The sequence below is a fragment of the Bubalus bubalis genome, chromosome 10, assembly GCF_019923935.1.
Source record: "Bubalus bubalis isolate 160015118507 breed Murrah chromosome 10, NDDB_SH_1, whole genome shotgun sequence".
Classification (NCBI taxonomy): Eukaryota; Metazoa; Chordata; class Mammalia; order Artiodactyla; family Bovidae; genus Bubalus; species Bubalus bubalis.
The window spans coordinates 40,124,476-40,140,402 of NC_059166.1; the positions used below are offsets into that span (position 1 = coordinate 40,124,476).

Genomic DNA, 15,927 nt, shown 5'->3' on the forward strand with positions numbered 1-15,927 from the left:
GCATTGGAGAAGGAAATGGCAACCCACTCCAGTGTTCTTGCCTGGAGAATCCCAAGGATGGCGGATCCTGGTGGGCTGCCATCTATGGGGTCACACAGAGTCGGACACAACTGAAGTGACTTAGCAGCAGCAGCAGCAGCAGCAGCATACAACCCAACCAAATTTAGAGAGCATGTACAGCTCCAGGAAGTCTCATGGCTGCAGACTCCCAAGATGCTTACCTTTCCCAGGAGCAAGCTTGTTTCCTGGGCTCCTACTAAAAATCATACTGACACCTGTTGGGGCCAAATACATAACTTACAATTGCTAAGCAAGGTATGCTATGCTATGCTATGCTAAGTCACTTCAGTCGTGTCCGACTCTGTGCGACCCCATAGACAGCAGCCCACCAGGCTCCCCCGTCCCTGGGATTCTCCAGACAAGAACACTGGAGTGGGTTGCCATTTCCCTCTCCAGTGCATGAAAGTGAAAAGTGAAAGTGAAGTCGCTCAGTTGTGTCCGACTCTTAGCGACCCCATGGACTGCAGCCTACCAGGCTCCTCCATCCGTGGGATTTTCCAGGCAAGAGTACTGGAGTGGGGTGCCATTGCCTTCTCCGAGCAAAGGTATGGGTGGAAACATTACAAACCCCGCTTTACCAAGGAGAAAACTGAAGCACACCCAAGTCAACCACCTTACGAGAAGTCTCTGCAGGAGGCACCTTGATATTCTGCCTGGATACCCTGGAGTCTCTCTGCCCAGTTCTGTGTGCCTTCACTCCCAAAGGCTCTCACCTGCCACCTTCTTCACAGGACTAACCTGGGTCTGCCAGAACTTCTGCATCCAAACTCCAAACTCACAGAGCCCAAAGAGCTAGGGAGTCAATGCCTCTCTGAGTTACCCAGACCTACCACTGCCTCATCAGTTTCAGGAGACTAGGAATTCCTTCCATTTCAGCTTTTTTCCCAGAAAATAAATCCTTGCTTCATTGTTGCCATTACACTTATGAAGCTCAACTGTGTATGCCCAAAATCAAACCACTTCCTTCCCACACATCCTAGTATCCCACACACAGGCTTGTCGTTTCATCCCGCATTCTCCAGGTGGCCACAGATGAGCAGGGCTCCCAGACACAGTCCCATAATTACAGACTTACACTGTGTTCATGTGAATATCGAGGCCACCAGATGTCTAAACCCAGGACAGGCAACCAGAGGCCTTAAGACACCTGGTTCTTCATTTATATAGCGCTTATAAATCTCATGGAACATGCTAGGTATGCACTTTCTTAAAGAATCCATAAAGTTTATGATTTTTTAAATAGAAACCTTGGAAGGGGCCTTGGAGGTCATTCTAGTCCACTTCCAGTGACAGGAGGCTCAAACTTCAGCAAGATAGCTGGGTCTGGATTGTGACCATCTAAGTCATCATAAAGTTCTTCCTTATGAGGAAAAGGTGTGGTCATTAGTGTTTAGACTTTGAAGAATCTATCCTCACTGTTTAGTTATTTCTTGTGCTTCCTTCACAAATCCTGGCTGAATTCCAGGACTAAGATTGACCTGATAACCATGTACTCTCTGTGTTAAGTTTTTCTATTTTCAGGAGGTGATACCCAAAACGTACACAGAGGGTATGAACTAAGCAGAGTAGATGCAGGCAGGGGTACACTGCTCTAGGGTTCCAGGGGATCCTTCCCAAGTTATGCCAAGTATGAAGCTGCCAGTAGCTGGACTGTGTGAAGGCCCTCGGCAGCAGAGGAGAATTCAGATGGAGTTTGTGACAAAAGTTATTTCATCAGGTACAGAAGCATTTCCATATTTGATAGTCACCACAGCCATACCACTGTGCACCGTGCGAACATCAGTTCTGGTTGTGCTTTAACAGCAGGAGAAATAGAACACAAGTACTTTGAAACCATGAAAAAGAGAAGGTGAGAATGGATGAATGCAAACATAAAAGACAGCCCTAGACACAGACACCTACAGTCTCTCCCACTCTCTCTTCACACCCACACACAATTAGAAAAACAAGTGAAGTTCCACATCCATGGCAACAAGAAAGAATTTGTGGTCAATCTCAGTTTGCCCTCAGCTTTAAAACTTCACTTCCCTCGGGCTGTGTTTTAAGGCCTTCTAGAGAAAGGCTATTGCGGTTCTTCGTACCGCTGAGGTTCCTGGCCAGCCAACTAGGCCTTAACCTCTGGAAAATGTGAAACACTATTTATCAAACAGGGAGGAAACTGGTCAAAGCAGGGAGGAGAGTACTAAAGATAATAATATTATCCAAGAGAACACAAAAGGGGAAAAAGCTACCCTGAGCAAGATAAGCCAGGAGGGATACAGTAGCCCAGAGAACAGAGTTTTCCCAGCCAGGTTATCTAGAAAATGCTCCCAGTCCTTGAACCCTAGAATCATCCTTGGTCAGCAGAGTCCACAATGACTGACACTGAAGTCTTACCCCTCAGTCAACAGCTGCTGTAGACAAACAAGCACCAAGACAGCAAAAGGAAAAGGAGCGTTGACTTTAGAGACTATTTAATCATGTTTCTCAACTGAAGTGCATATAAAGTGTTTCATATTGTCATTCACTCATAAACCATTTAAAAACAAACTCACAGTTACCAGGGGGAATGGAGGAAGGGATAAACTGGGAGATTGGGATCGACATATACACACCGCTGCTGCTGCTGCTGCTAAGTCGCTTCAGTCGTGTCCGACTCTGTGCCACCCCATAGACGGCAGCCCACCAGGCTCCCCCATCCCTGGGATTCTCCAGGCAAGAACACTGCAGTGGGTTGCCATTTCCTTCTCCAATGCATGAAAGTGAAAAGTGAAAGTGAAGTCACTCAGTCGTGTCAGACTGGTAGTGACCCCATGGACTGCAGCCCATCAAGCTCCTCCATCCATGGGATTTTCCAGGCAAGAGTGCTGGAGTGGGGTGCCATTGCCTTCTCCACATATACTACTATATATAAAATAGATGACTAATGAAGACCTACTGTATAGCACAGAGAGCTCTACTCAAAACTTGGTAATGACCTATATGGGAAAAGAATCTAAAAATAGGGGGAATATACATGCATGCTGCAAGTTCATGGGGTCACAAAGAGTCGGACACAACTGAGTGACAGAACAACAATGTATATGTATAACTGATTCATTTTGCTGTACGCTTGAAACTAATACAACATTGTAAATCCTATACGCCAATAAAAATTCTCTAAAAATAAAATCTACACACAATGAGAGATTAGGCTAACTAAAAAGAATGATCTATCTGGCCTGGAGGTAAAAACTTGTGCAAATTCCAGGCGAGGATTTCCAACCATCCAGTCAACACAGAATGTAAACCCTCACCAGGAGAGCTCAAAAACTGTACATGAGTGAGAAAGTTCACATCTTTCTCTGTGACTCTCCATCACACCATTCACATGGATCAACAGAACTGCCATCAGAAAGGATTTTCCTGATTTCAGAATGATGCTATTATAACAAGAAAAAAGAAATGACCATCAGGTCATTTGCTTTTTCTTGATGACCTCAGAGACAGGAATAATGCCAGGGGCAGCTGTCAAATGTGCATTTAGGGTGATTGCACTAATAGAGTAATCTAAGTAAATTTAACCACGCCATTGGTTATGCATGTCAGGCATTAGACAACCTGGAGAAGACAAATGTAGGAAAAACAGCCGTGAACCTATGAAGAAATGTGGGAGTGCTTGACCTTCTAGTCTTCTCTTCCTTTCAGGAATGTGAAGTGGGGTTTGTACAAAAAGGAATCCACTCACAGAAGCCAGGGTCAATAGAAGAAAGGGCAAGGAGAATCAAGACTTTCAAACTTCACTCTCACCTCTAAGATAAAGAAGCCGAGACTTACACAGAAAGGCAAAAGCTGATCATTGACTTTTGGGAAATTCTTCACAGCCTCTTCTAGTAATGAGGTAGCTGCACTGGATGGACCCCACCACAATATTTACCCTTGTTTCCGAGTGGTTCTTGTGAACCAGCATAAAAGTTCTGATGTGATACTATGTCCTACCAGGAAGATACTCAGCAAATACAGTCATTTTCACTATTTTAATTTAAATAACCAAGAACTCACAACTTTCAATACAGTTTGTTTGCTGTTTAGTTGCTCGGTTGTGTCCAACTCTTCTGCAACCTGATGGACTATAGTCCACCAGGCTCCTCTGTCCATGGAATTCTCCAAGCAAGAATACTGGGAGTGGGTTGCCATTTCCTTCTCCAGGGGATCTTCCCAACCCAGGGATCAAACTCACATCTCCTGCATTGGCAGGTGGATTCTTTACTGCTGAGCCACCTGAGAAGCATAGTTTGTTTAGATAAAAGGAAATAGTACAGTCAACTAACTTGGGCTTCAAGGAGGATGCTTCCTAGGTGGGCCAATATGAAGAAGGTCAAGTAAATTAAAACATGCTAGGAATTTCTAGCTTAGATACTCAATTTGCCATGAAAAATACTACTCAGAGTATTATAGCTTAGTATATAGTATAATATATACTAATAATATAATATATACTATATAAATACTAGTATAGTACATAATATTGTACAATTATAGCATTATATTATACTATTATACCTACAGATAGTACTTTCAGAAAGATGTATTTTTAAAATACATATTTAGTAAAATTCTAAACATAATCAAAATCTGTTCCAGAAACTCAATATTTCACTTTGGACAACAAAGAACTTTAAAAAGTATAAGTTCAGGGACTTCCCTGGTGGTCCAGTGGTTAAGAATCCACCTTGCATTGCAGGGAATGTGGGTTTGATCCCTGGTCACGGAATTAAGATTCCACATCCGTGGAGCAACTAAGCCCAGGAGCCACAAGTAGAGAATGGGTGCATGGCAACGAAGGTCCTACATGAGGCATCAAAAATCCTACATGACACAACTAAGACCCAACACAGCCAAATAAACAAATTTTTTAAAAAGTATAGGTCCAGAAGGAACTAGTTTGGGTCTCAACAATGTTTTTTTAAGAAACAAGACTATCTCAGCTATTGACTCCTGATTATTCTTCAAGTTCCAACGGCCCTGGAAAATTTTTTCCCCTCTGACCATCTGAGACAATGAAGATCTCGCCCTGTCCTGAATTTATCCTATGATACTTATATTCATAGCACAGTGGGCACTATGTGAGGTCACATTTTCGTGTCTGACTCTTTGTGACACCATGGACTTCAGCACACCAGGCTCTTCTGACCTCTACTATCCTCTGGAGTTTGCTCAAATTCATGGCCACTGAGTCAGTGATGCTATCTAACCATCTTATCCTCTGCTGCCTTTTCTCCCTTTTCCTTCAATCTTTCCCAACACCAGGGTCTTCTCCAATGAGTAAGCTCTTCACACTCTTATGTGTGAATATGCTTATTAAGAGTTTGACCCCAGGGTCCAGCAGATCCCCTGGAGGAGGGCATGGCAACCCACTCCAGTATTCTTACCTAGAGAATCCCATGGACAGAGGAGCCTAGGGTCACAAACAGCCAGACACCACTGAAGCGATTTAACATGCATGCACACATATTTATTAAGCATACGCTTCATTTATTAAGGGCTTCCCTGGTGGCTCAGACAGTAAAGAATCTGTCTGCAATGCGGGAGACCTGGGTTTGATCCCTGGATCGGGATGATTCCCTGAAGAAGGAAATAGCAACCCACTCTAGTACTCTTGCCTGGAGAATTCCATGGACAGAAGAGCCTGGAGAGTTACAGTTCATGGGGCAGCAAAGAGTCAGACACAACTGAGCAACTAACACTCACTCATTCACTCACTGATTCATTAAGTCTGGGATGGGGTTTGAGATGCTGCATTTCTGACAAGCTCCCTGGCCAAGTAGGTGCTGATGGTCTTGGGACCATACTTTTAAGCAAGACTCTTGACTACATTGGTTAAGAAACTGAAAGAATGTGGGCTGCTCCCAAAAGCATTTAGCTGATTTAATGCTAAAAAGGAACATCCTATAACAGGGGTATAAGGTATAAGTTCATCAAGGACAAACACATGCTGTGGTCTTCTCTGTATCCTCCACTACCCAGCACCATGCCTGGTGCATGGTAGATGTCTATTGGGTAACTGATTGATTAGTGCTACTGGGGGCCCCAGATAGAGTCCAGAGAAAAATGGGAAGTATAGAGAAGGGTATAAGACAAGAAGGGGAATGAGGAAGGGGAATGGGATAGAGAAGGAAGAAAGGCATGTGGAGGGCCTGATCTAGTATCTGGAACACTGTCACAGGAGTCCTCTTAGTGACCTCAGTGACACAGGAGGCCTAATTCAGTCCAAGGCAATCCCCTGATTCCAGAAAGGTGTGGCTATAAAACAACCTGAGAGGCACCCGTCTAGTTAATAAGAACTTAAAGGAGTTAAATTAGTCAAAACCTGCTCTCAGAACATTTCCGATGTCTGTGGAACAAGGCACTGATGATTTCTCAAACACATCAGTAGAGTAGACTTTTCACGCCAAGATTTATTCATATTTATTATGAGAATTCAGCCTCCTCCAGGCTATTGATTAGACCAAGAATCAACATTTTTTCAGGGGGAGATAAATGAGAGCTACACACCTTTGCTGAAGTGCTGCTGAACTGTACAATGACATTACCTGATTGGCTAACTGGACAGGCCCTGTACAATTGGGTTGCTGTGCTCCATGCCCTCCTGGCTTCATTTGAAATTCTCCCCTGCCAGAGATATCCCTAGAGTTATTGGTTCACAAAAATGAAATGAAATACCCTAGGAGAGCTAGAATATTTGCCCTGTTTTTAAACATTAGACAGTTCCTTAAGGAAAGTCCCTGAGGCCTGGCATGATGCAGATGTAATATTCTGATGAATTATATCTGAAAGGCCCTAATTCCTGAGATACCTGGTACTTCTGGTTTGACTTGGACCAAGTCCCAACCCTTTAAGCTCCTCTGTGGCTCCCAAGTTGCTGGTTGTTCCTTGCCCCCTACTTTCCAAGGTTTCCTGGGGTTGCTGGGCTACAGGGAGAATTAAAAAAAAAAAAATGTGCTTCTTGTTTGTTTCTGTGGCTGCTCAGCACTTGGCACTTGGTCTGGCAGTACTGCCTGGTGGCTTGAGCTCAAGCCTGAACTTTCCAGAAAAACATACAAACAAAAACATCATTCTTACACTTGATTTTGCAGCCCACTGGGGGTGTGACTATGCGCCCCAGGTCTGCAGAGCCAAAAACCTTGATTCCTAAGCATCCCCAGCAGTGGGAGGAAGGATGAGGAAGTCAAGGCATATGGAAGAAAGGATGATGTCAGAATGTGTCCAGGGGCCAACCCCAGCTGTAATTATATCCTATCCAATGCCTTTCAAAACATACTTTTTGTTAGATTTTGATAACAGATTCAATTCATCTTAAAAGGGCAATATTAAAAATTCTTAAAATAAAATAAAATTGAAAAGGGCAACATTAATAAATCACAAATTTGGAGTATGTCCATTTAAAATGTTTTATATGAAGTATGAAATGCTCTAGAATTTTAATGTGCACATGGATTACCACTGGATTTTGTTAAAATGAGCTTGATTTATTAAGTTTGGGATGGGACTTCAGTTCCTTGGCATTTCTGACAAGCTCCCAGGCCAAGTAGGTGTTGATGGCCTTGGGATCTTATTTTTAAGCAAGACTCTAGATTATGTTAAGAAAGTGTGTGGACTTGAAAGAATGTGGCCTGCTCCCAAAAGCATGGATCTGATTGAATGTCCCAAAGGAACATCCTATAGCAAAGGTATAAGATTATAAGTTCATCAAGGACAAACACATGCTGTGATCTTCTCTGTATCCTCTACTACCCAGAACCACGCCTGGTGCATGGTAGGTGCCTATTGGGTAACCGATTGATTAGTGCTACTGGGGCTCCCAGATATAGTCCAGAGAAGAATGGAAAGTAAAAAGAAGGGTGTAAGACAAGAAGGAGAAAGAGGACGGGGAGAGGGACAGAAAGGAAGAAATCTGTAAGTGGAGGGCCTAATCTCTTTTATGGTACACTGTCTCAGGAGTCCTCTTAGCGACCTCAATGGCATAGGAGGCCTAATTCAGTCCAAGGCAATCCCTTGATTCCAGAAAGGTGTGGCCATAAAACAACCCAAGAGACACCTGTCTAGTTGATAAGAACTTAGAGTTAAAATTAGTCAAAACCTGCTCTTGGAATATTTCTGATGTCTGTGGAACAAGGCACTGATGATTTCTCAAACACATCAGTTGAGTAGATTTTTCACGCCAAATTTTATTCATATGAGAATTCAGTCTTACCCAGGCTATTAATTAGACCAAGAATCAGCATTTTTTGGGGGGGGGCAGAGATAAGTGAGAGTTACACCTTTGCTGAAGTGCTGCTGATCTGTACGCAATGACACTACTTGATTGGGTAACTAGGCAGGCCCTGTACAACTGGATTGCTGTGCTCTATGCCCTCCTGAATTCGTTTGAAATTCTCCCCTGCCAGAGATATCCCTAGAGTCATTGGTTCACAAGAATGAAATGCAATAGCCTAGGAGAGCTAGAACATTTGCCCTGTTTTTAGATGTTAGACAGTTCCCTTAAGGAAAGTCCCTGAGGCCTGGCATGATGCAGATATAATATTATGATGAATTATATCTGACAGGCCCTAATTCCTGAGATGCCTGATACTTCTGGTTTGACTTGGACCAAGTCCCAACCCTTTAAGCTCCTCTGTGGCTCCCAAGTTGCTGGTTTTTCCTTGCCCCCTACTTTCTAAGGTTTCTTGGGGTTGCTGGGCTACAGGGATAATTTTTTTTTAAAAAGTGCTTCTTGTTTGTTTCTGTTGCTGCTCAGCACTTGGCACTTGGTCTGGCAGTACTGCCTGGTGGCTTGAGCTCAAGCCTGAACTTCCCAGAAAAACATACAAACAAAAACATCATTCTTACACTAGATTTTCAAATCAGATTTGATCTGATTTAATGATGAAAGAGGAACATCCTATAGCAAAGAGTTTAAATCATTTGTCCCTGAAATATTTATTAATACAAAAAATCAATCCTACACTGGCCATAGAGAAAAAGTATATGAATTCCAAAAGTAGAAACAGTACAGATAACATTCTCTGATATCAATGCAATAAAATTATAAATTAAAAATACAAATACAGCTCTCTGATCATACAGCAAGCCTTCAAGATAGAGCCAAACAAAGAAAAGAAGCTTAAGAAGTCAACCTGGAAGTTTACTTTGGATTTTACTCATCCAGTAGAAGCTGTGTTGAGGTCCTTTAATGGACCAGAACCTGGTGGTCCGGAGTCGACCGATAAGAAAGTAAAGGGGAGAGAAAGAGGCTGATATTCCTTGGTTTACGCAGAAAGCCAATAAAGCCCCTGCACGGGTCTTGCTCTGTTCACAGAGGCCTCAGGCACCCTCTCGATGGGATGAAGGCACAGAGTGCCTTCTCAAGAGGGTCTTAGAAGCCCAGGCAGGAAAGTGAACTCAGAGGGCCTCTGCACTCCAAAGAAATAGCCTGAGAGGGAAAGAGAAAGAAAGAGAAAGACACGGGGACCAGAGCTCTGATGGAGCAAAGGTGTTTTATTCAACACTGTGTAGGTATTTATACTGTCTTACAAGATAGCTATTTTCAGCAGAGATATTACCATATGGTTCATAAAAAGGAAGAGGGTACTTATCACCACATAGAAAAACTAACACGAGTTGCCAGTCCAGGTTCGATGCACGATACTGGATGCTTGGGGCTGGTGCACTGGGACTACCCAGAGGGATGGTATGGGGAGGGAGGAGGGAGGAGGGTTTAGGATGGGGAACACATGTATACCTGTGGCGGATTCATTTTGATATTTGGCAAAACTAATACAATTATGTAAAATTTTAAAATAAAATAAAATTAAAAAAAAAAGAAAAACTAACAAAGGAAATGTCTGGATTCCTCAGCCCCCGGGAGAGGCTTGTCTCTCCTCTTAATTCCTGAATATTCAGGAATTAATAAGGAACAGAGAATTCCTGACAGATCCAAAACAGCACACAGGAAGCCTCCTGTTAAATGCTTCCTGACAAAGATGGAATTTTGATTCTGGACATTTTGAACAGTTTCTACTGGAGAAGGTTAAAGTGCATAGAAAGACTGGAAATCTTGGGAAAGTCATTCACATTGAACACTTCAAGAACAAAATCCCAGTTGTTTCTGAGAAACAGTTCTCTAAAAGGTATCTGAAATACCTTACCAAGAAACAGCTTAAAAAGAACAATCTTCGTGATTGGCTTCGTGTGGTTGCATCTGACAAGGAGACTTATGAGCTTTGTTACTTCCAAATTAGTCAAGATGGAGATGAATCTGAGTCTGAGGACTAGATGAAGCCATCCTTTATAGGGCTTCGCTTGCTAATAAAACAAATGAAGCATACAAAAGAAACATCTTGAAATGGACCTTTAGTTTATCGGGGAATAAAAAACATTACTCTGTATGTTAAGCATTCATCTCTTTTATTTAAGTGTATGCTGTTCATATGGTGCTGGCTTTCCTTAAACACTTTTCCCTTTTAAATTTTTATTGGCGTATAGTTAACTTACAATGTTGTGTTAGTTTCAGGTGTATAGAAAAATGAATGAGTTATACATTCAATCCCTGGGATGGGAGGAGAAAGCAATGGCAACCCACTCCAGTACTCTTACCTGGAAAATCTTATGGATGGAGAAGCCTGGTAGGCTGCAGTCCATGGGGTCACGAAGAGTCAGACACGACTGAGCAACTTCACTTTCACTTTTCACTTTCATGCATTGGAGAAGGAAATGGCAACCCACTCCAGTGTTCCTGCCTGGAGAATCCCAGGGATGGGGAAGCCTGGTGGGTTACCATCTATGGGGTTGCACAGAGTAGGACATGACTGAAGCAACTTAGCAGTAGCAGTAGCAGCCTGGGATGGGAAGATCCCCTAGAGGAGGGCATGGCAACCCACTCCAGTATTCTTGCTTGGAGAATCCCCATGGACAGAGGAGCCTGGCAGGGTACAGTCCATGGGGTCACAAAGAGTAGGACATGACTGAGCAACTAAGCACACAGCGCACACACACACAGTGTACATATGTCAGTCTCAGACTCCCAATGTATCCCTCTCCCTCAAATCCCCTGGTAACTATAAGTTTTCTATATCTGTGACTACTTCTGTTTTGTAAATAAGTTTTTATCCCCCCTTTAAATACTTTGTATATAAGTAATATTTAAATAGCTTATAGCTCGTGGAATTTCTTTCAGGATTTCTGTAAGGTACTGATTTTACAGATGTCCTCAAGTTAAAGTATATAGTGAAAAAATGAAGCACAATTTTGGGTATAACTATATAATAAAATAAATTCTCAAAAAAATAAAAGTACAAATACAAAAAATTAAGAATGAGAAAGACATGCCTCGGAGCAACTAAGCTTGTGAGACACAACTACTGAGCCCACCTGCTACAACTACTGAACTTTGCATGCCCGAGAGCCTGTGCTCAGGACAAAAGAAGCCACCACAATGAGAAGCTCACGCAATAACGAAGAGTAACCCCTGCTTAACTGCAACTATAGAAAGCCCACGAGCAGCAATGATGATCCACCACAGCCAAAAAATAAAAGAAAGAAAGAAAAAGAAATCTTAGAATAAAGAAAAAGATTGAGAAAGTGTCAGGGAATGTTTAACAGTAGGATTTCTGTGTGCTGTTTCTTATCTCTCTTGAGCTCTCTGTTCCTTATCAGTTTCTGTCAGGAATGAGTGGAGCAGCAAGCCACTCCTAGGACTGAGAGCAAAGAGATGGGATACTTGCATAGGATTTCCTTCATTAGCTTTTCCATATGATGAAAGGGATTATTTACGACCCTTTTTTGAAACAGTGGAAACAGTGTCAGACTTTATTTTTTGGGGCTCCAAAATCACTACAGATGGTGACTGCAGCCATGAAATTAAAAGACGCTTACTCCTTGGAAGGAAAGTTATGACCAACCTAGATAGCATATTCAAAAGCAGAGACATTACTTTGCCAACAAAGATCCGTCTAGTCAAGGCTGTGGTTTTTCCTGTGGTCATGTATGGATGTGAGAGTTGGACTGTGAAGAAGGCTGAGCGCCAAAGAATTGATGCTTTTGAACTATGATGTTGGAGAAGACTCTTGAGAGTCCCTTGGACTGCAAGGAGATCCAACCAGTCCATTCTGAAGGAGATCAGCCCTGGGATTTCTTTGGAAGGAATGATGTTAAAGCTGAAACTCCAGTACTTTGGCCACCTCATGCGAAGAGTTGACTCATTGGAAAAGACTCTGATGCTGGGAGGGATTGGGGGCAGGAGGAGATGGGGACGACAGAGGATGAGATGGCTGGATGGCATCACCAACTCAATGGACGTGAGTTTGAGTGAACTCCGGGAGATGGTGATGGACAGGGAGGCCTGGCATGCTGCAATTCATGGGGTTGAAAAGAGTCAGACACAACTGAGCGGCTGAACTGAACTGAACTGAACTTTGATATGGATTGTCTTTTGGCTTTATGGCCTCTATTATTCCTTGTTTCCTTGGTAACTTGTAAAGTCTGGTCTTTTGATCTTTATCTGAAGAAGCTACCTTATAATACAGTATATATACTCACACAGAGTTCAGTAAAGCACCCTTGTTCCACTAGAGACTTGGGTCTCCATGTCCTTCTCTCTCTCTCTCTTTCTGGTTGATTTCCTGGAGCATGGAGGCCTGCCAAGCTCATTTTCCTGCCCAGGCTTTTAAGACCTCTCAAGGCCTCTTGAGATGGCGCCCTGTGCCTACGGTACAAGTCCTGCCCTAGGGTTTTATTGGTTTTCTGCGTAACCCAGAGAATATTAGGCTCTTTCCTTTTCTCACTTTCTTATCGTTGACTCCAGACCACCAGGTTCCAGTCCATTAAAGGACCACAGCAAGTAAGTACTATATAGCACAAGGATTGTGTGTGTGGGGGGGTGTGTGTACTTAGTCGCTCTGCTGCTGCTGCTGCTGTTAAATCACTCAGTCATGTCCAACTCTCTGCAACCCTTTGGACTGTAGCCCTCCAGGAACTATATTCAATATCCTGTGATAAACTATAATGGAAAAGAATATGGAAAAAATGTAGCCTCTTGATGAAAGAGAAAGAGGAGAGTGAAAAAGTTGGCTTAAAGCTCAGCATTCAGGAAGATCATGGTATCTCAGATCATGGCATCTGGTCCCATCACTTCATGGCAAATAGATGGGGAAACAGTGGCTGACTTTATTTTTGAGACTCCAAAATCACTGCAGATGGTGACTGCAGCCATGAAATTAAAAGACGCTTACTCCTTGGAAGGAAAGTTATGACCAACCTAGACAGCATATTAAAAAGCAGAGACATTACTTTGCCAACAAAGGTCCATCTAGTCAAGGCTATGGTTTTTCCAGTAATCATGTATGGATGTGAGAGTTGGACTATAAAGAAAGCTGGGTAGACTCTGGCAGTTGGTGATGGACTGGTATGCTGCAGTTCATGGGGTCACAAAGAGTAGGACATGACTGAGCGACTGAACTGAACTGAACTGATGTATAATGGAGACACTTTGCTGTATAGCAGTAATTAACAAGACATTTTAAATCAACTAAACCTGAATTAAAAGAGAAAAAAGAATGAGAAAATTAAAATAACTACCAAGGGTAAAGTAATTTAAACTTCTTATAATGTCTGGAAATTCAGAAGAAATTCATAACTTTTGAGAAAAATACAAATTACCCAAAATCACTCAAGAAAAGATGGATATCTAAAGATACTTTTAACCCTGGAAAATGTTTTTAAAGTTGCCTAAGACATCCCCCAAGACACAGAGACTAGAGAGTTTTACATACTAAGTCTTTACAGTCGTCAAGGAATAAATATTTAAATGTTTGTTAACATTTCCAGGGGAAAAAGTGGAAAACTTTCTAATTATTTGTACAAAACCATGTAACACTGATTCTAAAATATAACAGAAAACTATATCCCAATTTATCTTATAAATATTGATACAAAAAATCCTAAATAAAGTATTAGAAAATAAAATCAAACAATATTTTAAAAGACCATAACCCCATGACCAAGGACGGGCCAGTATAGCAATGCAAAATTAGTTCAGTATCAGCAAATCATCATGTTTAAAGGTCAAAGGAAAAATATAATTTCTTTGCCTGAATATATGATGAAAAGACATTTGTAAAATCCAATATCAACTGTTTTTTAATTTAAAAAGTAGGAATCAAAACAAAAACCCAACATTCTGCATGAGACTAACATTCTGGATTTCAGCCTGGGGCCTCTTCCCTTGGGCAGCTCTCTCAGCCGCAGGAGTAGGGGCTGCTCCTTATATCTGCTATTTCTATGTTCCTTAGAGTTCTGTTCACTTCTTACTAGCCAATTCCTTCTTTCTCCAATCCTCTGTTGTTCAGTTCAGTTCAGTTCAGTCACTCAGTCGTGTCCGACTCTTTGCGACCCCATGAATCGCAGCACGCCAGGCCTCCTTGTCCATCACCAACTCCCGTAGTTCACTCAAACACATCCATCGAGTCAGTGATGCCATCCAGCCATCTCATCCTCTGTCATCCCCTTCTCCTCCTGCCCCCAATCCTCTGTTGTAGTTAACAGCTATTTATATGAAAAATTCCCTGTTCACCTTATTGTGTGGTTTCTTTCCTTTGACTGATACACTAACCAAAATACCAAATAAGATTCTTGTGAACTGGATACAATTATTCTGAAGCTTTTATGAAGAAATAAACAACTGAGCATAGCTTGAAGCTTTATGGAAAAGGAGAATAATGTGCAGAGATAGATTTGCAATGAAGCTGATAAACTTCAGGGTCCCACACCTGCATGGTCCACTTTCAAGGCACTGGGAAGAATCTAGCAATGTATTCATATAAATATGCAGGCTAAGTGACTTCAGTCATTTCCGACTCCTTGCAACCCAATAGACTTCCCAGTAGCTTCCTAGGCTCCTCTGTCCATGTGATTCTCCAGGCAAGAATACTGGAGTGGGTTGCTGTGTGCTCCTCCAGGGGACCTTCCCAACCCAGGGATCAAATCCACGTCTCTTACATCTCTGGACTGGCAGGCAAATTCTTTACCACTAGCAATATCTGGGAAGCCCCCATATGGTTATATGTGTTTATAAAAACTTGGAATGTAATGTATTTCAACCAACTTTGGTTAAGATCTCTATCTCTTTTCACTCCAACTTCCTCTATAAAACACTTTCTCTTATGATGGATGGTACCAGAGGGACCATAATGGAAACCAGGTAAGGGAATGCTGACTTGAAGATTCACTTAGTTTAGGTTTAATGGATATATTTACGTGATATTCAGTCATTTTGTATATAGTTAAACTCATTGTTGCCATCTTTGTATAGGAACGGCTGCTAAGAATATTTCTGCTGTCTGTTACACCAGTTCCCTCAGATTCAGGACGTAAAGGTACAACGTGACTATCACAACATCAACAATCAATTTATTGATTAGGGCCACCATTTTGAAGAAGATACAAGATTAGTCACTGAAATGAAAAAACTTAAAATGCCCTGAGCTCTGGCAGGTCTAGAAACTTTCTAGAGGTTGATGGACATTGAGAACCAAACTTGAAGTTTCCTCCAATTTACATGACATTACCAATGACAAATATGAAGCTGAAAAAATTTTATTTCAATTAGAAAAATGTATAAACTTCAGAACTATGGAGATGCCTCAAAAAGATAAGAATAGAACTACCCCTATTTGATCCAGCTAACCCACTTCTGGACATTTATCCAGAGAATACAGAAACACTAATCCAAAAAAATATATGCAGCCCTATGTTCATTGCAACATTATTTACAGTAGCCAAGATATGGAAACAACATAGATCAGATCAGATCAGATCAGTTGCTCAGTCATGTCCGACTCTTTGCAACCCCATAAATCACAGCACGCCAGGCCT

The 15,927-nt window shown here is 42.0% G+C and overlaps 1 protein-coding gene across 1 annotated transcript; it reads left to right on the forward strand.

Moving 5' to 3' along the window:
* Window positions 1-8,369: 8,369 nt before the first annotated feature.
* LOC102397407 (60S ribosomal protein L22-like 1) lies at window positions 8,370-10,332 on the forward strand. Its single transcript, XM_006057585.3, has 3 exons — window positions 8,370-8,387; window positions 9,145-9,242; window positions 10,041-10,332. Exons 1-3 carry the CDS (start codon window positions 8,370-8,372, stop codon window positions 10,330-10,332), a joined length of 408 nt encoding a protein of 135 aa, XP_006057647.1.
* The last annotated feature ends 5,595 nt before the right edge of the window (window positions 10,333-15,927 follow it).